The following is a 27,600-nucleotide window of genomic DNA, read 5'->3' as shown; positions in this document are numbered from 1 at the left end:
TAATAAAGGAGATGGATTCTCACTTACATTAACTGGCATTACAGGTGTCTTAAGATATGTTGGCAGAAAATAATATTCAACAGTGTCCGCCATCACATCACCATGGTGATGGCGGACAGCTGGCATGGAATCAGTAGTTGCTTAGCAACAATTATGAAGAAAGACCATGGAGCCTAAATGACTGCAGAAAAACGGCTTAATATTAGATAGTCCACGGGTTCTCATTGTGGAGTCTAGAGACCACTAGGGGTCCATATAGAACCTTAGGGGTCTCTAACTCTGAGTGTTCCGTTTGTATACTATGAACACAGGATTTTACGGTGTATATTGGGGACCCAGAGAAAGTGTATCAAATGGGGCGTCCGTGGCCTAATGCATACAAGACTGAAATGAAGGAGAATCACTGACATAGTCTATCCAGGGCTCGACGCTTAGCATTTTTCCAAGTAGCACGTGTGCGCCTAAGTTGAAAAATCTAGTAGCACACAAATTATTTTAGGAGCACGATGAAAAATGATGTATTTTTAAGGGGCGCTAGCCCCTCCAATATACAGCCTTTGTCCCCACACATCTCAAAATGAGCCATTGACAATCAACAGAGAAATTACGTCAAAATTCTGCTAAATATGACGCCATTGACATTGAAGGGAAAATGTATGTCATAAGTAAACGAGCAAATCAGCTAACCAATCACAGGCAACAGGCATTCTGATTGGCCAGTATGAGATGATTTCTGATGATGTATGATGACAAGAGCGCCCCTCACTTCATATGGGTGTGATTCTTTTAATGAAGTGATATGAGGTAGGGGTGGAAAATAATGTCAAAATATTATATCACTATCTTTTCAGCAATTATCACAAAATAGATATTCATCATGATATCATTGTTATGTTTGTTTTCATATAATCTATATAATCAATTTGTTTTATGCTAATACTTTGTAGATAGATCGATAGTAGCTCTGTTCCATACCTCTAATACGTGCAACACATTAGAGCTATGGACCAGAGCTAGATAGATAATAAGTTGCTCATGGATGGATAGACAGGCTATCCGTTTTTATCCTGCTGTTCTACCATGTTAGTGTGACATTCAGACAGTGCAGAGGCTGCTCGATGGTGAATTAGTATTGTAACATTCTCCTTGGCTTTGACTGACTGATATTAATACGGTAATCCAGCCAGTTCGGTCATTTGCATTATCATTTATGCTGGGCACACACTTTTGTAAGCAAACGCTAAGCAAGGGTTGTTTTTGATAAACATCAATCCGTCCACTCCATGTGTGTGTGTGCGCACACGCGTGCGTGCACGGCTGCACGCTGTTTCACTCGCGTTTGGTTAAAAGTAATAAACAAACTTTGCAAATAACGTGTCGGGGTCCAAGCAATTCCTTCTGAATCTGTGCGATGATTGCGATCATGCTAATGCTATCCCGCTGAGTTCGCTCTGACTTCTTTAGCAAGCAGTGTGACAGGGAAGAGCACGGAGCAGCAACACAGGGAGGGGAGGGGCGGTGGGAGCAAAGGGAACAGATCTTCAAATGAACACCGCATTGAGCCTCGACAGAGTCGACACGTTGTTGGCTTGTAGCTCTTCTCTTTTTGGCGAACGACACCGCCGTTCAGAAATATAAATGTAGGTATAGAACCACGACTATAGAATGTGCACTTGCTGTAGACAGAGACTTGTCTTTATCACGATTGAACGGTCAAATCCTGTAGTCGCACCTGTGCTACAAATTTAATTTTACAACTCGCACAGTGATATTTTTAGTCGCAAATGCGAGTACCTAGTCGCACTGTCGAGCCCTGAGTCTATCTATGTAGTCTCTACATATCTCCACTTTGAACAGTCTCCAGTCAGGGGCCTTGCAGACGGTTAATTGTTCCAAACAGCCAAGGGCTGGAAAACAAGACAAACACGTTATTTTAGTCTGCTGTGTTTTGATGGAGCATTAGGTTTCACTCAATTTCCTGGATTGAGAGACGGAACGTGGTACTCTGATTTCGAACTTGTCAGTGGCTTTGGAGAAGTAGGAAGGAGGGAGAGACGAGAGTTGTGGAATTCACAGGAGAGAGCTTTCAGGGGGGACTGAAGCCCCTGGTAAGTGGGGTTCTAGACACTGGTCTGCACCATGCCAGTGTTGTTTTCGTCGACTAATACTAAGACGAAAAATGTTCGTCTACTGGTACCTTTTTTCACTGGCGAAAACTAAATGGAAACTAAATGAAAACTAAGCCGTGATGACTAAAAGTAAGACTAAATATATTGACAATTTCGTCAACAAACGTCCGAGCACGAAAGAAGCTTTTGGTTGATTTTCACAACACACACACATATTAACTGTATATATGATGATTTCGGGTGTGACAGTACAGTACAGTCACAGTACAGTAGAGGGACCCCCTGGGGACCCCCACACGGTAACTCTGTCATTTCCTGACCGTTTTGGACGCGGGCCGCCTCGCCGGAACCGGGCCGGCACCCTGAGCGCATTCCTGTGGGTCTGGAACTTCCAGAGACCCCTCCGGGGACCCCCACACGGAGTTGCACCACTCACTCAAATTTAGTATAGCGAATTATTCCACCCCTCCCCCTTTTTCCTCACAATTTAATTACCATGTCAATTCATCCTCCCCGTACAAGAGAACCTGTGATTAGTGACACTGCTAACAATGCCGACATGCCATTTGTTGTGAACTGAAGTGCAATTACTTTGTCCCCACACTATGACAACGGTGACACAGAATTTGGCAACCCCAAAATTGTTTGGGGAAAGATTAAAAGTAGTATCAACCATCTTACAACAACAATATTATGCACATAGCTTTTAAAAGTTTTTATTAAAAGAATTACTTCAGTGACACAAAAAAGGTGTGAAATGCATGCAAATGTCTATTTCCAACGCTGCGTAAATGCATTAGAATGTTTTGCATGCGCCGTACGTCCACGTTTGATTGAGTATTGATGTTTGCCATGTCTGTCGAGGTTAATTCATGGTTTATTTATTCCTCTCTTCTGCCTGCTAAATACAAAGCATCCCCTCTTTTTAGTGTCTTGAACCTGTACACGGCTTCAAAGACCATTTTCAGCCTTGTATTTCCCTAGAAGCTTTGATTCTTAAATGGCTTCAGCAGTCTCCCGTTTCCTTCCTTGGGGTTGGTATGGGGCCTTGGTCTTTAAGCATCTGGATAAAAGTCCCCATCATTGCCAAAACAGTCCCACCCAGACCACAGTCAGAGTCTGGGAAAACCTCGACTGCCATCTGTCCTGTTACCACACCACAGTCAAGCTTGGCTTAATGAATGAAGGAGAAATGTTCCAATCTTTCTGATGTATTTGCTGTGTCTGTGTCTGCTCTTCGGCAATTTGCCGTCATTGTCTTTTTTTGGTCTCTCTGCATGCAACCCTGCTTGCTTAATCTAAAGTTTATTTTACTGGAGATACCTTGACATTTAGGCCGCTGCATGTCTCCACCAGCCACTTGTCACACTATGGTGGATGTGTGTTCTCCATGTCCTTCAGGAGTCGGGACGCCTGCAAACAGCTTGTTAGCATGTGCACCGCAGCAGCAGCTGTGTGCTAACAAGCAGGCATGTGACTAGCAATGCTGACATGTCATTTGGTGTGAACTGAACTGCCAATATGCGGTCCACGCCCCACATTGTGACATGTGTACATTGAAGGAGAAGAAGAAAAATAAATGGTGGCCTACATGTTTTAAGTCCTGTTTTGTTGCATGCGTCGTTCAGCAGTGAACTTGGGCTGTTCAGAACCTGGTTGGGAACGCTGGAGAGAAGGTACCACTCCAACACATAGCCTGTCCTCTACCCACATCCTACTATAAATGCGCCATGACAATGGGTATTATTAGGTTCCCAAGTTGCATCGTTCCCAAGTACTGTAGGCCCGTGACCGACGGGTACGTACAGGTCTAGTCACCTATAATATGAATATATTAAGAAGCTATAGTTACTATGATGATGATATTTGTTATTCATTCCCAAAGAGGACATTTACAGTCACCAGCACAGAAGCATCCAAATAGGCGAGCCGCTGCCGTGTGTTAATGAAGTCTATCATTAGCACCGTACTCTTGGTAGTAGTCCAGCAAATGTTAGTGCCGGTAGCCTTGTTTGGCAATGCCCTGTCTCTTGCATATGGGCTTGCTGTCTTTCCTTGTTGACTCGCCTCAAATGCGACGTATTTCCACACAGCACGCGTGCCGTTTTCTGGCCGTTCTAAACCAACGTCAAGCCAAACAGGGTTTTTCAGCTCAGAAGGGGTGACTACGCACAACAGTTTCCGTGTTGCAACTGCGCATCAGTTAAGGCAATGAGTCTGTTTCCTTATTTGACAGAAATCTATGCATTGTCCCCAATGCAAGGAGTTGCATCGGTGTGGTTTGTTTTGTTTTAAGGAGTTGCGAGTCGTTGCAAGGAGTTGCAGCTGGTGTGGTTTGGGCCTAACATTGCCAAATCGCACTAAGAAGAGACTGTGCAATAATAATTGATTGATTCATTTGGTCCAGAATACGGTCTCATATATTTTCAATCAAAACTGTTTGCAGAGGCTCAGCGCACTTGTCATCTTCAGCAAGCTGACATCGTAGCAAGACTATTGTCAAGTGGAGCGAGACGTGATGAGTTGAGAGAAGCACTTTTGAGTGAGAACCTCCATGTGGGGCTGAGGTGTCAGTGTATCTATCAGAGCTACACTTTCCCACTAGGAAAGAAGGAAGAGTCATCCACTTTGGAAAGAGGAGAATGCACGGCTGTTGTCACGCTACAAAAACGAAACACATTCTAGTCATGTACAATTCAAAATTAAACCCATAATGATGCAATTTTTGTTGTTTTGTGAATGCATTAAACTTTTTTTTATGTTTGACAGCTTTGTAATGAAAATACCCGTAATAATTAAGCTTCCTCTTTGCTCCTTTTCCTCTTGGCCGTGCGGCGTGCACGCAGGTAATTAAACACGGATGTCATCAACTGGGGGACGTGCAAAAGCTGAACAGAATTTAACTTTGAACATTGTCCAAAACAGAGACCCAACTGGCTGCCTTTCCGTCAGAATGCACTAACACCGTGCAGTACCGGCAGCGCTCTGAATTAAAAAAAACTGCGAGACACGATGTAATGTTGAAAGATGTGCCGCTGGCGCATGTTTACATTAGTAATTAAATACGGCATGCTGCGTCTGCACAGCAACCCTCCGAACAGAGACGGGAAAAGCTTTTAATGCCCTTCTTTTGCTGAGCATTCTCCACCACATGACTGCGTCTTAACCACTTAAAACCCTATATTCTTGGTTGACTGGGGTCCCCCAGGGTTCTGTCCTTGGCTCACTACTCCTTTCGCTCTTCACAAAATCTCTTTGCTGAAAATACCCCCTCCCCATAATCATTCCAACAGGAATCCACTTGAAAGACACAGGATACTGCAAGTTACGGTGCTACTGTGTATCAAATGCCATTACTCCCTCATAGGCAGTCACTTTTAGGCTGTCTTTAGCTGGGTTGATAACCCCCACCAGTCTCCCTGATTGTCCTTGTATTCTGCACTCGCAGAAGGCCTGTGTGTGTGTTTTATGTGCGTGCTATTTGTTGTTAGTGGTGGGTGTGCAGTACTTTGCCTTTGGACATCTGTTGAAATACTGCAGCAACGACGTCCACTTAAAAATACATCACCCTGTTTCAGTTTGGACTCGTATGAATGATGATTGTTTTATTTTGCGCATGTTGTGAGGACCTACTGTGTGTTAAATCTATTCGTTGATTTGTTCCGTTGGTGTTTGTGGTTCAGTTTTTTGCCTGTGGCCATTAGCCACTTCCCATTCTAATACTGGCACAGGAGTTTTACACACACACACACACACACACACACACACACAGCGTAGCAATGGCAGTTAGTAAGCTACGATTTCTCAATGGGGTGTGTGTGTGTGTTTGTGTGATCTTTTGCCAAGGATTATAGGATTAACTGCGTTTGTGTCCGGGCATGTGCACACATAGGATCCAATCAGTGCTTGAGCACCTACCTGATTGCCTTCATAGGAGAAAGTAAGGCATAGAAAGTGCCCTTTTTATGCCTACATAATTTCTCTTGTTTATTTCTCTTTTGCTGAAGTGAACCAACGTTGCTCTGCTCTCATTCAATACATAGGCTGGGTCACATTATGCTATGTTCTATTGGCAGGTACAGGGTCTCACATTTTCCCCTTCTGATAAGTCTGGTTTTAAGAATATGCTGACCAAGTCTAACATATTTGTCACGCCCAGGAGTATGACCTTGCTAGGGTATTTCGTACTTCCAAACTCAGTTTTATTCTGTGTGTGTGTGTGTGTGTGTGTGTGTGTGCGAGCGTGTTCATGTGTTTGGGGGAAACTTGGCATCCCCTCCCAAAAGTCTGTACATGGCCCTGTTTGAGTCCCTGACCTCATCTGGCCTCCACAACACCAGCTTGGATCATTTAGGATTATACTGTAAGAAACATCAGGCTCGCACAGACACTCAACACACACACACACACACACACACACACACACAGTGGGACCTGCACACCATTTTGGGTACCAACAGAAGTAAACCGTGTTCTTTCATCGGTGCTAACTAACCATCTCGTCTTTCCTCTCTTCCCCTCCCCCATTCTCTTCATTTCTCTTTGTTTCCCCCGTCTGTCTGTCCGTCTGCCACTGGCACCTTGTTGTCTTTCTCACCTTCCTATCCATCCCTGTGTGTTCCCATGGCGTCCTGTCTGTCTGTCCGTCCTCCCCTTTTACAGTGCTCCCGCTCAGCAGCGGCCGCCCGGCGCCTCGCCCTCGGCGCACAACATCAGCAGCAGCGCGGCGGCGGCAGCCACGGACCGCACCAACTTCTCGCGGGGCGTGGGCATCCGCAGCACGTTCCACGCCGGCCAGCAGCGGGGCGCGCGCGACCAGCAGGGCTCCGCCTACCCCGGCGGGCCCGCCTCCCCGTCGCTGTCGCACGGCAACAGCCAGGCGCGCCGCCAACACGGCGCCACCGGCATCTTCAGCAAGTTCACCTCCAAGTTTGTGCGCAGGTGAGCGGTGCGGGGCAGGGGAGGGAAGGGAAGGGGAGGGAAGGGGGCTGAACAGATGGCGGGACGGATGAACGGCTAAATCTGTGGTGGGTGTAGAACAGATGGGAGTAAAGTGATGCCCGTTCATACTGGTGGGGCACCTGGCTGCCCCAAATGAATATTCATATCTGACTTATTGACTTTTTTTTCCTTAATTTTTTTGTATTTGTCAAACGTATCCTTATGTAATAGAGCATACATGGGCAACTGGCGAGCATACATGGGCAACTGGCGGCCCAGGTGCCACCTTAATACCGGAATACTGATATATTATTGATTTCAGCTGTTCCAATTCCCAACATCCAAACAGGTCTTGGTTTCGCTTTTATTACTTCAGTCTATATTAGTAGTAGTAGTAGTAGTAGCTTAATGACGAGTATTAAAAAGTTATTGCCTTTTTTATGTCCATTGTATTTTGCATTTTAGTTCGTAAAGTTAACATAAGTATAACTAAATACATTTGAAATTGAATACAAATGTTACATTTCAGGGTTCCAATAAAAAAACGAAACAAATTATTCAGGATTTCAATTAAAATAATTCCAGCTAAAATAGCAAATCTACAAGCTCAAAACGGGAGTAGAAATGAGTAGAAATCCAGCCAATCCAGAGGTTCTGTACGTTATGGCTTTAGACAGGGTAATTGTTCTTTATGGAGCTCTATCTAGCACATTTTGGGTGTTTTAAAGCATTGTTATACTTTAGCTATTGAAAAATAGCAGATCTAGAAGCTCATAGTGCGGCACAGAGTGCCGCGCTATGAGCTTTTAGGTCTGCTATTTTTGAAAAATCGTGAATGTGCCTCAAATCTTTGAATATATATTATTACAGAGTGAGGATTTTAACTCAAATCTTTGCTTCTGGGGAGGTCCCTGGAACAACATATTTTCAGATCGGCGGTATATTACATATAATCTTTGGGGTTCTTGACATGAAATATTGAGCACCACTGATGTGTGTGGAGTCTTTAGTGGAGTCTTTAGCAATGTGTCAGGTATTGCGTTCAAGCTGACGGCGAGCTCGGTGGGATAGAACGTCAACATGGTCACGTGTTTTGTATGTCACTGGTTGTCCAAGGACAACCAGGACCCCCTTTAATTGCATTTGAATTTGGCATTCCAGATTTAGTTATTTGGGACACATGACTCGGCAGATGAGAAGGGGGAAAAACACTATTTCTCTCTCTGGGGAGTCATTCACTCCCAAGTCACCCATATTCACCGTTAATGATGACTGAGTCAGCTTCCACCGTCACTGGAAATCACATTAGTTTTAACTGAAAATGGCACATTCACATTTAGAGCTAATGTCCCTAGATGCAATAGGGAACAGAGAGACCCTTTCAGCCTAAACGGTTGTATTGTGTTCTATCGGGCGCTTGGGTGGCACAGTGGTAAAGTGCCCTGGCTAGTGACCACCACCAGTCTGGCAGGTTCGAATCCCCTGCGGATGGTGCATATGTCTTTGACAAGCTTCTATAATACAGTGGTTTTCAACCTTTTTCATATCGAGGTCCATTATTTATTCGCCAATTGAGCCATGGACCACCATTTGATCGGTCGGACGCAGAACTTTAAATATTTTGTTGTCATTTAGGATACGGTTTTGTCCACAATAAGAGACAACAGGCAAACGATCAAAATAACAATTCTTCTACGTCCTCTAATTGACAATTTATGAGAGCGTAAAATAAAACCAAATGGACAAAGATCATTTGACAAATGGTCAAAGATCTATAAGGGTCCACATGGTTACCAACTCTCCATCATTTAGCTGGGGACCACCTGGAACCCCCTCAAGGACCACTGGTGGTCCCTGGACCTCTGGTTGATAACCCACTGCTCTATATATTCATGTCCAACAGACTCCAGTGAAGTCCCAGCTGTGACTGTCTGGCCAGAGCCAGCAGTGTGTTGCCCTGTAATCTTGTGTTTGGAACAGCGCTAGGCTGGCCTGAGGAGACATTTCTTTTCTGGAGGTTTTTGGCTTCATGTCTGGACGTTTGTTTTTGACCGCAGTTCTGCTTCCTCCAGGCCAGGTTGTCCCAGTCGGGCAGCCCCCCTTCCGTGGACAATTGATCACAATAAATGCACGAGACCTCAACGTTAAGGCTTTACGTCACCGAATTTCATTTTTATTACAAGAAAATGACTTGAGGGGTTTTTAAACCATTTCAAACAGAAATTCCAAACCCTTGTATTCTTTCTGAGAATTATCATTTGCTGAACGATTAATGAAAAGGCTTATTGATTACAGTACGTCCACCAGAGGAGCAACACTGTATCAACGCACAACATTATTTGGTTGATTTGTATGACACTTTATTGATTGAATAATCGCTAAGGAAATTGATTGTTGGCAGCCCTAGACAACACTGAGATGTTTCTTCAACACTTGAGTGACGTCGCACATTAGTCAGCAATGAACCCTGAAGGCACGTTGGGTATATCCGTGAGAAAGTGTATGTGTAAAGGACATGGAATAGGCTTGTGTATTGGTAGTGTTAATGGAAAGTTGTTAGTGTGTTGTAGCAGTGGGGGAGTTGGACTTTGAGAAGTCAAAGCACAATTAACTACTTTCAACCTGGTGGCCACATTAGGCGTTACAGTGGGTGAAAGATTTTCCAAAGTAGCCAAATTATCTGATCTTCGAAGCTCACAACGCATCCGCGTACGCCGTGTGCTTGTTGACAGTTAAAGTTGAGTTGGTATGTGTTGTGTAGTAGTTAGTGCCGTGAAGTAACGCCAAATATTGGTGGGATGTTTTTTGGTTGTTGCTCTGTATAAAAATACTGATATCAAAAACATTCTCTCACTTTATTTAACACAAAAACAAATCTGATTCTGACTGTGCATAAAATGTTGGAACTCTGTCCATCATTGTTTTCGTGTTAATGATTGACAAAGGCACTATCGCTGTTTTCTTACATCTGCAAAAGCAATGTTAATTTAAATAACAAATTCAAGGTTTTCCTAAACCAAGCTTTGTAATGTGGTATACAGTACACTGGCAGGACCAGCTTTATTCGCATAGATTGCTGTTTCAGCGTGCAATGCAAGTCAACACAGAGATTATTTTGGAATATGAATTTTGAAACCGGTTCAACTATTGAAAATATCTTGCCAGTATTTGGCGTGGTGTAACTACACAACCCAAAACTCTATGTGTGTGTGTGTGTGTGTGTGTGTACGTGTGTGTGTGTGTGTGTGTGTGTATATCACAGGGAATAGACACAGGCAGCAACTTTCCATTCCTCCCACTCAAACATAGCTCCATGGTGACGGTATCCATGGTTACAACGGAGATATCACTTTTCCTTCAACTATAAATACCACTGGTGGCGGGGACACCTTGGCTCGTGTGCACACACACACACACACACACACACACACACACACACACACACACACACACACACACACACACACACACATGCCTGCCTGGCTTGCTAAGAGGAAGTGAAGGTGGTGGAGACAGAGGTATCAGGTGGCACATACAGTAAAAATGGACCTGTACATGTCCATTTACTCCGATATTGTACTGTGGTGGTTTATGTAGCTAAAGACACGCACACGGGCGGCCACACACGCACGCACACGCGCGCACACACACACGCATGCACACACGCAGAGAGAGAGAGCTGTATATTTTATTAAGATATCCCATAACCTGACCTCAGCACTTTCCCGCTAGGAAGAACTACTCGGATATTTTACATAAGATCTGAGTAAAAGTAACAAAATCACAATATAATAATACTCTGTTACAAGTAAAAACTAAAAAAAAAAAAACATATGGTCGAGTAAAAGTTATATATGCTTTAAGTACCAAAGTACAAACACACACACACACACGCACACACGCACACACACACACACAAGTTGTTTTCTCAATGTGTTGTTTTGATTACTCTTTTGAACTGTGTGTGTTTGAGAGAGGGAGAAGGTTGGGGCTTTTGACACAAATGTTCACACAGCTCTGCATAGTTGACCGTCTCACCTCAAAAACAACCCTTCTTTTCAGGATTAATAATGACTTATCCCCAAGATGTGATGTCATGGAATGTTCCATCTGGTGTCGGATGGGGGAGTGCTCCTTGTTGGCGTCTATGAAATCTTCTTGCCATGTTCTTTTGTTGTGAATTTAATGCCCAGTATTCACACATCTATCGAGCCCCATTAATTACTCCTTTTAAACTTTCACCCTGGCGTCCCATCATTTCAGATTTTTTTTTTCAGTCTTTTCTAAATCTTTCACATTTTTCAAATTGTTAAAAAAATTGCTGAGCTTACAGCATGTTGCATTGCAGCATTGTATTGTGAGCTTGCAGACTGGCTATTTTTGAATAGCTTAAAGGTAGGTTAGTGATATTTTTGGGTTAAAACTAAAAAAGAAATGTTAAAAGGTTAAATCACTATATTCTGATAGTAATTATTGCTTGTTCAGTCACAGGTCTCTCCAGCTATTTAATGAACAGAAAATAAATTTTCAGGCAGGTGACAAAATTTCAGACAATCAGGAGAAAGTAGCCATTTACCAGCCTAATTGCTATAGTGTTCCAGTTCCAAATTTGTCTGCTCATTTCTTTGTGTCATCACTTACAATTCCACTTGTTTAATCTGTATCCTGACTGAGTTCTCTATCCTGAGTGGATAAAATTCTTATCCCGTCCTGAAAATGCATTTTCTGTTTAATAAGAAGCTGGAGACTCCCGTTACTGAACAAACACACTATAGCAATGAGTTATGTAATAAAGAAAATCACTTACCTTACCTTTAAGTATAGAATTGGGCTTTAGTGGTTATCTCCTCATTCAAATTCAAATACCACTTCCTACTCTTCATCAGATGGTAACGGAATTATTATTACTGTACTTTTCATGTACCGTGTTTATCTATTTTTTAGTTTATGCAACTTAAATACAATGTGGGGTTTGGGTTTTCATTTTGCCCGGATGTAGATTTTTCTTGTTCTCTTGTTTCAAAGTCTGCTCTCGTCGTGTCTCAGTCCAATTATATCCGTTTTTTATACATTACGTTTTCTTTTTTCTCTTTCTTTATCCCTTTGTTTTTGTAGAAATCTCTCGTTCAGGTTTCCAAGAAGGTAGGCAACATCCCCACTGTTAAATATAACCCCTTGATTTTTACATTTATCCTCTCCTTAAATATATTTGAGAGAGATATATATATATACACACTATATATATTTTCTCTTATTTTTGGTGTTTTGTGCAGCTTTTTTTTTTGTTCAAACCTTCCCTTGTGCCTTGGTCTTTGAGCTCTATCTTTTTTTTCTGTGGTTGCCCTCCCCCCCCCCCCCTTTTTTTAGCTCTTTGGTTTTGAGTGCCGTGTTTATGGACATTATGTTTATTTTTTATACTAACCCCCCTCCCCCATTCATTCACTCACTCACCTACTCACTCCCTCACCCACTCACTGGTCACTGCGGTGCATCACAGTAACACCCTCACCACCTTTTCTTTCAATGTCTCCATCCCTCCCAGTGCTCTCATCCTCACCCCCCACCCCCCTCAGATAGAACGCGTTGAGCACACAGCTCTTTGTGTCCCACATTTCGGTGTCCTTAGTCTGAGCTGTGTGATAGCTCTAGTTACCCCCCCCTCGCATCCACCCACCTGCAGCCTCACGCAATACAGGTGGCGTTCTCGAGATCCCCGATACTTACATTATCGATGTGCACGACGAATCATCTTCTCACCCCATAACTCATATAACCCCCCAACCCTTAACAGATAAGGACAGAAAGTGATGCCATCTCATCACTGTGGCCTCGGTTCTCGGACACGCGACCGACAACGGCTCCGCGAGCGCTGAATTAATGGCACTCACAGGACAACTGTCTTGTATGCACATCATTACAAAACACCCCAAAGATAATAACATTATTATTAATTATTAAGGGGCGTAATGTAGTGACTTGAGTGGGTGTCATGCTGTTCTGCTGACGGTGAAGAGAACAGTTGCCATCGTAATGGCACGTGCTCATGATCAAGGGTTTCCCAGCTACAATCTGGACCTTTATCGTAAAGAATGTAATCACTATGTACGTTAGAGTAGGTGTAATACAGAGGCCAGAGGTGGTCTCCCTGCTCTTCCATTGAGCCATTTAGACCCCGGTGTCTGGTTGTCGAGTAGTACACTCTGAGGCTTATGAGCGCAATGTCTCCCTTTGCCAAGCAGGGAATCCACCTAGCCCCCCCCCTCCCCCCGCCCGGGTAGGACCTAAAACTAACGTGAAACCTTTTAGATTTCGTTTATTTTTATTTTTATATATATATCCCCCATTGACCTGCCTACTTCCTTTTGTTGTTGTTTTCGCATTTAAACTCTTTGAGTCTGGGACTGGTTTTGGAGCAGCGCAGTTGTTTATCTAGCTTTGGAGGCCGAGCATCCCATCGTCTGAGCTGCAGTAGCGTTTGAACTTTAGGTTTTTGTTTTGTTTAGTTTTCTTCTTTTCTCTTTTTTTGTGAACCGTGTTCCTTCTTGGACGGAGGTAGCGAGGAGGAGTGGATCGAGGACGGATGGGGGGGGAATGCAGTGTTTTGCTTCTCAGGCTGCACTCTTTTCTGGAGGCTGCACTCTCTTCTCTTCCTTTCATGTGGCACCTTTTTATTCACTTTGGCTCTCTCTCCTCTCTGTCTAACAGCAGCAGCAACAGTACTGGATGGCTTTGACCTACTGTGCCTGGAAATATATATATCTTTATGCTGTGTACACACACACAAACACACACACACACTCACATAAACACACACAAGCAAGTACACACTAATAAAAGGCTCCTTCGTTACAGGCACGGACCTTGGCACATTTCTGTTCACACCCGTCTTTGTATTCACATGGGCACAGGCAATGCACACATTTGTAATGCATTACAAATGATGGCATTTTGAAATGCCTTACTAATGACTAGTGTACAATACTTACACAGTCCTGACCAGCAGTGAATGACCTGGTAGAGTTGTGCTGGCGGTTTCACTCTGGGCTAATGCACCACCTGCTGGTTGGAATAGGCAACAACACCTTTTTAATTTAACCCACAGCTACAATCGACACCCCATGGTTTCTACTTCCTGCACAGACAATTTTAATTCGGTGACTTTCATCAATAGACTCGCCTCTTGATAAATCGCACAACCTTTAGTTTGAAAATGAGACCAGACTTTATTACCTCTTCCCGTCCGTAAACCATTGGATTCACAAAACATTATTCAGTGAGACTGATGCCTGATTTGCGCTTGGTTGTTAGAAGCTCACAGTCGCATCACACTGCGACCTGTTATTGTGAGCTTGTAGATCGGCTATTTTCGAGTGTGCGACCAGTATAAGTGACCGTCTTTAGTGGAAAGCTGTACGCCTTGAGATCCAAGCAGCGAGCACATCCTTGAGGTAGAGCTTCATCATCACGCTGCACTTCAAACATCGAGCCATGTCATGGCAGCCATTTTGCATCTTTCCTAGGAAGTGTTCCCATTTTAATTGGCTGGTGGGACAATGCAAAATGTGCTCGCGTGAAAGCCTTGCTCTCCATCTCACATGGTTCATACTGTACCACTTTCATTAACTGTAAAGATGTTTCACCCTTTCTCACCTGTCTTTGTTTTTTTATTATTATTATATATTTTTTACTATATTTACTCTAACCTAACCATGTCTTTATTGCAGGGAGCTATTTTGTTTGATGCTAATGTGAATGTCTTCATGGGGCAGAAAACTGGAATGATGCCAAATATAGAAAGACTATAAACTGCTTAATTTGTCATGTCTTGTCATTTACTGTATGTCCTGCAGTGTTTGCATGTATTCTGCTGTCTCATGGTTGTCAATTTAGACTAGCTCTGTCATGCGTTTGTTTTCTCTCTTGTCTGCTTTTCTCCTTTTGTGTGTGTGTGGGTGTGTGTGTGTGGTGTGTGTGTGTGTGTGTGTGACAGAATACATGCGTGTGTGAGACAGAATACATGCGTGTGTGTGTGTGTGACAGAATACGTGTGTGTGTGTGTGTGTGTGTGTGACAGAATACATGCGTGTGTGTGTGACAGAATACATGCGTGTTTGTCAGAGAGAATACGTGTGTATGATTTGTATGTATCTTAGGACCCTGTCTGTTGGTATACACACGTCAGTGAAACTGTTTGGCAGCATCAGCCTGCCTGTCTGTTTTTGTGTGTTGAGTCTGTGTGTGTGTGTGTGTGTGTGTGTGTGTGTGTGTGTGTGTGTAGGTTCAGTGTTAACTAATAAGAGCAGAAGGTGGTGGGGACCATTAACACCTCCTTGCTGTCACAGGACCCACCCTCACCGCGACCACCCTGTTCCGTTCCAAACTGCGCCGAGCCATTTCCCAAACCACTACCCTTTCAAAACCATTCCAAAGTCTTCTCCGCTTAAAGAAAAAAAAGCCATCCTTTCTCATTCCATTTGTGTTGAAGTCATGTGTACTCTTAAGCATTCCATCTCATATGCATACTATTTGCATACCATCCTCCCAGGGTCCCTTCTTAACCTCAAAGGATACAACATTCCACCCCTAGTTAATGTTGCAATGACTCCGTTGGTGGAGTCGCCATGATGCCATAGTAATTCATCATTAACATAATTTTTAGCATATTTCTAGAACTGGGAGAAGTCCTATTCTGTCTTTGTTTTATTTTATCGGGGCTCGTTTGCGCTCGGATTGGAACGGGCACACTAGGTGCAGAGAGTGGTGTGACCTGTGCATCATGTTAGCCCACAAATACAATAGTGCTCTAGTTTGTTACTAGGTTGAAAATGTTAGACCGCTAGTCATTAAAAAAAAAGACTAAACTCTTGTTGATTTTTCTCGAGGAGCCCGTATGAGGGAGAGGGTCGGGATGAGGGGAGCAGGTGAGGAAACAGACCAAACCCCAAAACCCTACAAAATCCCAACCCAACAAGCCTGCTGTCAATCAATGATTACCCAATCAGACCCAATCAGTAGTTGATAATGCAAGTCGTGGGGCGGCCTTGTTTTGTGATTGGCCCGGGAAAGTGTTTCTAACTCTGGGAATGTAATTTTGGTGATGGGTGGATCGATCGATCAGGGGATGAGCGATGTTGGCCCGGTAGCCAATGGTAGCATCTGAGTGAACGAGTGAGTGTGTGTTGGTGGGTAGGTTGATACGCATGGCGGGGCGTGTGTGTGTGCAATGCATGCAAGACTTGAGAATCCTCCTAGTACCCAAATGTGTTTGTGTGTAATTAAAAATTATTTCGTATGACATTGTCACACACCAGAAACTAGCCAATATAAATGCTCACAACGCATCGCCAAATGTAATACATTATGAGCTTCTACATTGGCTATATTTGGCACATGACACCGTCATATGACGTATAACCCCACGTTTCACATACTTCTAACATGCGCTCATCAAATATCACACTGTTGATATTTGTCTCCAACAGAGAGAGTGAGAGAGAGACACACAAACACACAGGGGTACTTGTGGAAAGTCCCCCTAAAAAAAAGAGAGAAACATTTCTTTCTTTGTCTATTTTCCCCTCATCTCGTTGTTCTGTCTGTCCATGTTGTCTCACCCTCCTCCCTCTCATCCGTCTGTCCATGTTGTCTCACCCTCCTCCCTCTCATCCGTCTGTCTGTCCATGTTGTCTCACCCTCCTCCCTCTCATCTGTCTGTCTGTCCATGTTGTCTCACCCTCCGCCCTTTCATCCGTCTGTCTGTCCATGTTGTCTTACCCTCCTCCCTCTCATCCGTCTCTCCATCATCCTGTGTTCCCTGCTCGTGCTCGTTCTCGTTCTACCTCTCCTCCTCTTTGTTCTTCTACTCAATTTTCCTTCTCTTCCTCTCTGGTTCCTCTTCACCCTTCACCCCTTCCCATCTCCCTCTTGTTTTGCTGTCCATCGTCCTATCCCCAACAACCCACTCTAACCCCCCCTCCTCTCCCCCCCAATCCTTCCCATGTGTCCATCCATCCATCCATCCATCGGTCCATCCAGGTCTATGCTGAGCAGTACGGTGGATAAGTCGGAGAAGACTTCGGGCGGTGTTCTCTCCACCTCCACCTCCAACAACGATGAAAACAACTCCTCGCCAGGCTCTGGGAACACTGGTAATGCTGCCTTAACACTGACACTAGATAGATTCTACAAAAAGTATTTTAAATCCTTTTTCACGATTTTTCTAAACTTGCAAATCTACAATCTGCTTTTTTTCAAAAGTTAAAGTATAACATAATGCTTAGAACACCAAACGGGGTTCCCGTCCAGAATGGGTTAACTGCTCTATAATGATCCATGTGATGATTAAAATACATTCAAACTGGTGACGATTTAAATCGGTGAAAGGAAAAATGTATTGCGCGCAATCAGCGGAGGGAGCAATATAGTTAGACTCCCCTTCTTGTTCACCGCCTACTATTTTGTCCCTTCGGGAGCTCCATCATTTGAACTTTTGAATCTGAACACCCGGCCAAAAGTCCTCTCAGACTATGAAGTCTAAACAACTAGGCTAGCGCTGCATATAGAGAAATGTGCATCGCATGTATAGTAGGCCAAAACATGTTTATCTGATGAATTACACCGTTTACTCTCCAGTCTGACGTCGTTGAAAACTGTCTGATTTAATCTCTGTAGGGCACTGAGGTGCTCCAAGTGAGAGCTTTGTACTGTTGAAAGTAGTTTGACGTTGTCAGTGGTCTGATACAAATGTTAAATTATTAGCTTAGATCAATATTCAAATGAAGTCTGCAGCGAGGAGCTCCAGATACGCATTCATTAGAAGCCTATCAGTTATACATTTTCCCATATTGCGTAAATATAATTCTAATTGTTTTGTGTGTGTTCCGGGAAGCTGAAAATTTGATGGATGTATCTCTTCTTGGTTTGTTTTGAAGAGATTAATGTATTTATTTCACCTGGGATATATGTTTTAAAATGAATACATTTAATTTTAAGACATGCATACATTGGAGACTGACATTCAGTAATTGAGTCTCGTGATCAAAATAAGAACATTATAATGGTGTGTAAAAAACTAAATCTAAACATTTGTCACATTGACACATGTGTCCGCTTATGGACATATTGGTGACACCTGTGTAAGTGATATACAAACTGTTAAATAGCATAGCTCTATATTTGGATATAAATCATTGCTGTTGAGTTGTTCAGTAGCAGGGGTGTCCCCCTTTTTAGGTTTTATTTATTCGCACATAAAGGTTAAAAACAGGAAAAAGAAGTTCATGCATATTAATATTGTGCAGGGGAAGTTAAAAGCCAGAAGGCTTATCGAGAACTTCCCCTAATTTAAGAATCAGACATTAAGTATAAACAAAACAAAACAAACAATTCAAATTACATGCAGTACATACATACAGTATATTCATACGTTATACATACATACACTCTACAACTCTACAATAGAAAATACATTTTCAGATTGTGATACAAATTTGACCCTGTGATGAAACAAAGAAATGGGACCGTGTAAGACTATAAAATTGAAGCTCAAAATGTTATATTCGTTGAGTTCTGCCTCCTAACAATGAAAGTGTATTTTGTTTACTAAAGAGCTGGACGATCATTGAGTGACAGTGTCTAGATCAGCTATTTTCGACCAAAGTTTGCTCCAGAATAGATACGCTAGGGTTCTTGTGGTTGGATGCTTTGTAGTTTGTATGCAAATTGAATTAGGCCCTTCTGCCTCTCCTCATCACTCCTCTACTCATTTCTGCCACTTCTCTCTCTCTTAATCCTCTGTATTTCTCATCTCTCTTTACCCCTCTCTCCTCTCCATCCATCCATCTTCGTCTCCCAGGTGGTACCGGCACCCCACCGGCGACACTGGGACCCAAGGACCCGTCCAAGCCGCGCTCGCTGCGCTTCACGTGGTCGATGAAGACCACGTCGTCGATGGAGCCCAGCGAGATGATGCGCGAGATCCGCAAGGTGCTGGACTCCAACAGCTGCGAGTACGAGCTGCGCGAGCGCTACATGCTGCTGTGCGTGTCCGGCAGCCCGGCACGCGACGACTTCGTGCAGTGGGAGATGGAGGTGTGCAAGCTGCCGCGCCTGTCGCTCAACGGCGTGCGCTTCAAGCGCATCTCCGGCACGTCCATCGCCTTCAAGAACATCGCGTCCAAGATCGCCAACGAGCTTAAGCTGTGATCCGAGCGATGGCCGAGCACCGAGGAAAGATGGCAGAGGGAGGGAGAGAGAGCGAGACAGAGAACGATGGGTAGGCAAGAGGGTTCTGGGAGTTGACGGGTGGTGGCGGGGGAGCGCGTGCATTTAGTTGTTTGTAGAGGTTTGGGCGGTGTCGAATGCCCAGTGGCAGTGATGCTGTATTGGGGGAGGCTGTATCGGGGCGGATTTTTCTTTTTTTGGGGAGGGGCGAATGTTAAGGACATTGGACAGTGGACACGCAGGTGAGGTGCACTGTGAGAATTATTTTTTTTTTTTGGGGGGGGGGGGGGTGGGGGGGGGTCTCATTTTGGACAGTGTCAATGACGACTAAAACGATTTTGAAGTAGAGCTTTCGGCCACAAGAGACTGTTTCGTCCAAAAAAGAGTTTATTTCATTCGACTTCCTGAGAACAGTAGATACTTGACGATTTTTCTTCTGTCTCTCTCTCTCTTGTTTTCCTTGAGTTCTGATGTTCTCCACAGAAACAACAGGGTTCTTCTCTTTCCGGGTTCTGAGTTCCGAGTTTCCCTCACGTTTTCTCTGCATGTCGATGATTCTCCACTCTGTTCTACAAGGAGTGCTCACTTTGATCACTCTCCTGCTATTTATTCTGTTTTCTAAGCACGGTTCACACAACAACAACACAGACTGGATGAGAAAGCTGGAAAAGAATAGGGAGGAGTGTTGGTTTGAGCGATAGATGGATGGAGTGATGAACAGATAGTGGTTGAGACTTGAGAGAGAGAGAGAGAGAGAGAGAGAGAAGGAGCAAAGGACTGATTGGAAATCTAAGTTGTGTGTTTTCATAGATTTCCCAGGAATAAAAGTCCCTTGTTTTGGGGGAGTTCTGGAACAGTTAGATAGTGGAACACAGTCGACCCACCCCCACCTCTGTCTTTAAACAATTCTCACAATCTCAGTGGACTCATTGAGCCAGGACTGTGGACCCCCCCCCCCCACACACACACACACCTTTCTCTCTCTTCCTCGCTCATACTGTACAAACTGTATGTGATCAGGACAGACACGTTGGTGAGAGGACACTCCCAACCCGACTTCCCAAAATGGGCTCAACCCGCCCTCAACAACTGTGTGTTTGTACACACACACACACACACACAAACTCACTCACTCACTCACTCACTCACTCTTCTCTCCCTCTGTGTGAACTGAATGCCACCGCAGACCTTCACCTTGCCTCTTGGAGTGTTTGTTGGAATTCCACGTGCGACTACCACGCTCCCTACCGACCCCCTCCTCCACCTCCTCCCGTGCCAACTGGGCCAAATGGAGCGCCCAAATGGCCCGACCCAAACCTCTCTAGTCTGAAGCTTTTGATCTTTGTCTCTCTCTCTCTCTCTCTCTCGTTTTGTTTTCTTTATTTAATTCTTGTCTTTTCCTCTTTTAATGCAGGTTGCTTTAACGAGAAAAGAGTTGTGCACTGGAAAAGATGTGGGCGGGGGACGGGTTGTCAAAACATTTTATGTTGCCTTTTTCTGAAGTATAAATGAAAGTTAGCATCCCTGTGGTGTTGCAATTTTTTTTCCTTGATTTCTTTTTGTGGTTAGTCGCCACCACATGAGACAACCCTTAACCACTTAAAAACCCCTATATTCGTTGTTGTACGTCAAATGGCGATAACAGCCAATCTACAAGCGCACACAAACCCCGTTGTGAACTTCTAGATCTGCCATTTTCGCACAATGTTGGCCTATTAAGACGTGCCCAGAATGCCAGGGTTCACATGGTTTACTTGTGTCACAAATGTAAACCATTGATGTTTATTTTGTACTGTTTGTCATGGCTCTGGGTGGCATTGCACCTTCCTTCACAAAATGTCCAGGAATGTCTTCCTTGGAACTGACCTAACGTCCCCCACTTGACCTCATTTCATTCTTTCCGTCCCCACTTTCAACCTCTTTCTTCTCTCTCTCTCTCTCTCTCTCTCTCTCTCTCCACCCATCTTTCTCTTTGTCCCTCAAATCTAATCCTGTGCTCTCTCTCTCTCTCTCTCTCTCTCTCTCTCTCTCTCTCTCTCTCTCTCTCACTACATGTTTCCAAAGAGTTAAAATAATAAGAATAAACACCAAGCTATCTATTTAGAAAAAAACTAACAAAAAGAATAAATGGAGAAAAACAAAGCGGATCACAGGAGAAAAAAAAACAGTTGAACGGTGAATCATTTTCTCTCTTTCATTACAACAATATTCTAATTTTGTGTCGTTGAGACCTTTTTTTGGAGGGGGGGGGGGTGTACTGGTTGTGGTCAGGGGTGGCGCGTCTGATTATATCATTGCTGCCTTTTCAGTGTAGTGCAACTCTTACACACAGACACGCACACCACTTAATGTATTGGAACGGGCACTCACACTTAACACGTGCACACGCCAGTGACCCCAACGGCACATATCCGCTGATGTCGACAAAGGTGGAGGTAGTGGGGTGGGTGTTGGCAAACGAAATGACTACTGCTTGTTCTACTTTTAGCCAATTGGGGGCGCTGTACGCAAGTAGTTTTATTTTATTTTTATTTTTTATTTTTTTCAGCCTTAACTTGTCACCGGTCCAGAATGACTTGAAATGGAATGGAGAGAGAGCATGAACAAGGGGGACAAGAGAGAGATGCTAGGGGAGGGGTGGTAGGTGAAGTGCAGAGAGAGGGGGGGGGGGGGTGTTTATATACCCTGCCATCATGCACAGTCCACAATGACAAAGCCAAACTCGATGTCCTTGGAGACCCAGTGTCTCCGAGAATTTCCCTATATCCTCCACGTCTCACATTTTCCTTCTCTCTGTGTCTCCGCCCCTTCCCTTCCCATTTGTGTCCGTGCACATTACAGGTAAAAAGAATCAGGGGGAGGTGGGTTGAATCAGATTCATACTCAACAGAAATAGTCAATCTATAATCTCACAACGTGCTGCAGACGTAGAACGCTGTGAGCTTATAGATCGGTTATTTCCCATGCGTACAACGGAGCATAACTTTGGCATTAGAGTATCCTCTTACAAACAAACAAACAATAGACAAAAGACAGACAGTACAACAGTGGCTTCTTGGTCTCTCAGACCCCTTTCTGCAAGGACTGGATTTTAGCTGAGCAGATTAGAAACGAGGGGGTCAACGAGGCGCGATGGGTCACGAACATCCCCTCAACAGGTGTAGCTAATTTATCATTTTACTTCCCCTTTCCTCTCTTTCACAGTGACCCACCGGTTGTCTCTCTTTTTCACGTTTTTAATACGTCACAATTTGCGATTTTCTTTTTTTGTTTTTGGTTCGTCTTTTTTTTTTTTTTTAAGTTGATCATTGTATTACGGTGCTGGGTATTGGATTCTAATTATTATTCTGCCTGTTGCTGTTTTTTGTTTTATTATCATTCTTTTCTTTCAGGATTGATTTTATTTGATGTTTCGTTTTACATTGCTGTAATTTACATTGATTTTAAATGTGGTTTGTTGTTTGTTTTTTTGAGCAAACTGTAACTTTAGTGGTGGGAACTTGGGGGCTGGGAGGGCTGATCGACTCCTGACAAATGTATTATTTGTTTGTTTTTTGTGCAAAGACGAAATGATGAAAAATTATAATGATAGTAATAAAAACAATGATATTAAAAAAATGAAGCTGGTTGCATTTAAAACCAGTGTAACAAATGGGTTGTGTTGAATTGTTTTTTATTTGTTTACCGCTATGTTTTGGTTTTTTTAAAGGGCGAAGGCACCAGTGTGGAATCTGAAACCTATTCCTTTTTTTCTGAGCTCGTCGCTCAGATGGGTGAGGATCCCCACCGTCTGATTCAACCTGGCACCCGCCCCTCTATACCAGAAATCATCAGGGTCAAGAGTTCCACCTGTTTCCAGTGTCCCATGAGCCTTTGCGTTTTGTGTGCATAACTTCCTGTTTGCTGTTGCTGCTGTGACCAGTGTTGCCAGATTTTGCAAGAGAAACAAGGGACCAGGTCTATGAAAACGAGCACAAATATTTTTAGATGTCTGTGGACAATTACATATTCATCTGGGTTTCCTTGACGTGAAGAAATGTGGGAACCACTGGTTTAAACATTAGGACGCAAGCCCAAATAAGCAACTACTGTACGCTTTAGGAAATGAGCCCAAAAATGCACAACCAGCAACTACCAATATTTACAAGCGACTTTACAGAAAATCAAACCAAAAGGTCGCTTATAATAAGCAGACATGGCAACACTGGCTGTGACAACTGCATAATAGCAAGTGTGGAGGAAGTGAAGCACACACGAGGAGCCCCAGTATACATTCCAGCGGGGAATGATTCATCTAAGTTTTTATATCTATGGTTTAGAGTTTAGACCATACCAGAGTAATGGTAAGAGTGGCGACACTAGCACTGACTCCCATTGTAACAATGGAATGCGGAAGTGCTCATTATATCTCAATGGGATAGTTCCAGACAGGTATTGGATGGAGCCCGCACACCACAGGTACAAGAAAGACGTTCTTTATTGAAAATTCTGACAATGTTTGCATGTTCTCCCCGTGTCCCCTAGGGTAGATACCCTCACAAAAACATGCCGTAATCCTGGTCTCTAAAACTACCTCCCCCTGGCCAGCCGGGGCGCCTGATGGAGGGGAAAGGAACTGGTCGGAATAACGTATCCCTTCCGCGCGCTACGTCGATCGGGGAAATTCCCCTCTGTCAGGTGAAAAGAAGCAGCTTGGACTCCTCATGCATAGAAGGAGGCATGAGGTCAGTCCGCTGACCCCCCAGGTTGGCAGAGGAAGTGTAGCGCCCTGGATTACTTAGATAATTGGCACTGGGTGAAAAGAAAAACTGGGTTACAAAATCGTGGGATAAAAAAATTAAATTAAAAAAGAAAATTCTGACAACGTTTCGATCCATTTGATCTTCATCAGGTCCATGTCCATGTCACATGACCTGATGAAGATCAAATGGATCGAAACGTCAGAATTATAATGGTCCTCGACTCCTCACTAATGAGATGTCACCATCCACCAAGTAAATATAGTTGAAAGTGGGTGAAGTGGTCTTTAACCATTACCTGACAAACTACACATTCAATGTGCTTGTCTTCTGTCACACAGTCATTGGCATGTCTTTGAAGTTTGACTCAAAGACCTGGGCGATCTGTAATCTTATAGCCTTTCGGTAATAATGTAACTCGACCGGTGCCCGGCTGTAGAGCACCGAGTCGGTAACAATGGAAGTTGGAGATCCATGCCCCACCCGGCTATGCAATACCCGTTGGCAGCCTACATGTTTGACAGTAACCTTGTGTACTTTGGTGCTTCAAAGTTCTATCTTTACAATTATCAACATTATTTATTGAGGGGAATTATCCAATACATATCTGTGTGTGTGTCTTTTCTTTCCTGTGATAACTTTTATCTGTTTGTGACCCCCTTTCCTAAATATTTCCGTTAACTGTTGATCAATGCTGCACAGATCAGCTTGGAAGGATCTCGGCCTATTCAGCTACAGACCTCCGGGATGTTGGTGAGTTGCCTCGCATGGATTGCTCACTTCAGGTCCTTCCATAACATTTCTATTGTATTAAGTTCAGGACTTTGATTTAGACATTCCAAAACATTAACTTTATTCTTTGTGGTGGCCTGGTGGGCAATGCTAAAATGAATATTATTTTTTTTCTCCATATAGTGTTACTCATGAACGCAGCCTCAGGCCTGACTGCCTGGTGTTTCATGTTGCAGATTTAGTCTTTTTTGATGCAACTGCATACTTAGTTGACTACTTGGTCTAGCTTTTCTTCAATGACGTGATGGGCATATTGTGTGTTGGAAGCCAAAGATGTCTGGGTTGTAGATCAGGTCACATCAAAATGTATGGTTATACAGCATTGTCTGGTATTCACCAAGAGGGTACAGTATAAGAGGTTTATCTGCTGCTGTTTTGCTCCTCGTTTTGTTGTCGTTTTCTTACCCATTTGCACTCATGTTATATTGGTTAATTTTCCTCAATAAATGAATGAGCTTATATAATTCTTGTTCATTTACAAAATTACAGACATATTCTAAAACACTTGTCTCTCAACATGGGGTCCAGCAGCGACCTCCTGAGGTCCTTGAGGAGTTATGTTACTGGTCTGGTCTGTAACTGAGTTAAATAACAGACGATTTTATAGCGTAGATTAGGGACCCGAGTTATATATTGGGTCAAATAAGGATCTGTGGTTTAAACTGGGGGATCCTTGAACGGGACGGGTTCTACAGAACACACTTTCAAGCGCCACTCTCACTACTTGAACCAAACAAACCAAGAAGAGATTCTTGTGAGACAGTACGTCTGGTAGCTTGGCTTGTCTGAGAAATTCATTTCAGTTCACCTCTTGAGTGCTCAGTCTAGAAAACACAGCATCCCCAGATGTCCTTGAGCGCGGCTGAACATGTAGTCTGCCTCAGTGCACCTTCTCAGCTGTCTGACTTGTGGAAATCCACACCTTCATCAATCACACATTGCCCTAGCCTCGGAAACGCTGGCATTCACATTGCCAGGCACTTTATGACTTCCTGCTCTGTGTATTAATTTGAAATGTATACATTTTCTCAGCAATATGACACAATCCTACTCCCAGAAATATTTGAGCCATTACATTCTTAGCCCTTTTTCTCCCAATAACCCTAATGCGTGAATGACAGCAAATAGGTAATAATGATTGCTTACCCCTGATTCTAAGTACGTTTACTCAAGTACTGTACTTAAAGGGGAAAATCACCCATTTTCAACATTTTACTGTCATTAATATACAGAGCTGTTGTGTGGAAATCATAAAAAAAGTCCCCCGTTAATGAAAAAGTTAATGATTTTTTTCAGACCTACAGTTCTAGGAAACACAACAGAATGTTATTTCAACACAACAGCTCTAAGGTATATTAATGACAGTAAAATGTTGAAAATGAGTGGAATGCCCTTTAAGTAGAATTTTGAGGCATTATTTTTACTTTCTTCAGTATTTACAATTTTCAACACTTCTACGCCACTACATCTCAGAGGACAATATTGTAATTGTACTACACTACAATTATATGAATACTTTAGTTAGGCTACTAGTTACTTCATAGATTTTGATTATTACAAAACACACTAACCTATTCAGCCATATTCATTCGAGGAAACCTAACTCCATTTGAGGTTTTAGATTTTTTCTTCTCCATAAATCAGTGCTATTGAACACCCTTTACGTCTGTGTTTTGAAAATATTGAACCAATGGAAAGCAGTAAAAACGCTTTGGACAAAACCTCCATTGGACATTAAAACTGTCTGCTAAAGCAACCAACTCTACCACCTCTCCCCTTCTCATGCAAGTAATTCACAATATGTAAAGTCACAACACCAACTCTGATAAGGCAGTATTGCTTTGTTTTCAAAGGATAAGGTTTTCTTAATTTCCTGAAAAATGAACATTTTGGAGTTGGGCGATTTCTTTCTGACAGCAGAGATATATATATATTTCAGTATTTGAAAATAGCAGATTTACAATAAGTCCTTACTGGTTACTTTTCCTGAGCTACATGGGAGCGACATAACAAGTGCTCCTTGTAAAACCAGCATATTGATTATGTTCCTACCAATGACTAATCAAAAACCAGATTATAGGTTTGTGGCTCTTGATGCATTTTGAGTAAAACAACCACAACCCTATTTGGTCTTTTCTTTATTTAAAAAAAAAGAAAAAAATCAAAAACAATAAAATAAGAAATAAGCAGTTTCAGTTTCCACAATGTAAACAACTTGTGATGTACGGTACAGTTATTTTTTTTTTGAAGGAAAATATTCAACCAACGGTAACTTCCAAGCACAGTCAAGTCAATCCACTTTAAAGCCACACGGAGTGATGTGACATCACCGACACTGACTCCAGGTCAGTTTCCAATTTACACAATATTCCTGTCGTGATGCCCACAGATTCACATTAAGAACAGCAGTACCGCACTGAGACCAGTCTACCACAATGAACTCCATACACACATTAATATAGGAACGTTCTCACTGTGACCCTAGAGCAGTAATATTGTTGACAGCGAATGTTGCAAGGATTGGCAAATAACACCGATGCAGTCTAGACAAAGTATAAATTAAACAGAGATGTCCAACTGCATCAATTAAGTTGCCTTGGTATCACCAGTACGAGGCAGATTCAGGCGAGACGCACATAAGGCCGGGAGCACAAGCAAATGGACATAAATGAGAAATTCCTTTTTTCAAACGGCGCAGAAACAGCACTGACTGGCTTCAAAACTCACTCTGAGAAGCATTAACATGACAAAGCCACTTCATTGGATAAATAAATAAA

At 43.2% G+C, this 27,600-nt stretch overlaps 1 protein-coding gene across 12 annotated transcripts in view; it reads left to right on the top strand.

Annotated features, from left to right (window-relative positions):
* Nucleotides 1-21,332, top strand: part of mark2b (MAP/microtubule affinity-regulating kinase 2b) — an 81,271-nt gene extending 59,939 nt beyond the window's left edge. For 9 of the 12 annotated variants that reach the window (XM_080791946.1, XM_080791939.1, XM_080791944.1 and 6 more), the window contains 5 exons: nucleotides 6,792-7,070; nucleotides 12,186-12,212; nucleotides 15,956-15,991; nucleotides 17,106-17,218; nucleotides 18,925-21,332. In XM_080791946.1, coding sequence (XP_080648072.1) covers nucleotides 6,792-7,070; nucleotides 12,186-12,212; nucleotides 15,956-15,991; nucleotides 17,106-17,218; nucleotides 18,925-19,274 — 805 coding nt within the window. In that variant the 3' untranslated portion in view covers nucleotides 19,275-21,332. The remainder of the gene's footprint in view (nucleotides 1-6,791; nucleotides 7,071-12,185; nucleotides 12,213-15,955; nucleotides 15,992-17,105; nucleotides 17,219-18,924) is intronic. The other 3 variants (XM_080791941.1, XM_080791942.1, XM_080791936.1) reach the window with 3 other exon arrangements.
* The last annotated feature ends 6,268 nt before the right edge of the window (nucleotides 21,333-27,600 follow it).

Source organism: Protomyctophum bolini (assembly GCF_963924005.1).
Source record: "Protomyctophum bolini genome assembly, chromosome: 20".
Lineage (NCBI taxonomy): Eukaryota > Metazoa > Chordata > Actinopteri > Myctophiformes > Myctophidae > Protomyctophum > Protomyctophum bolini.
This window is presented reverse-complemented; position numbering and strand designations above follow the sequence as displayed.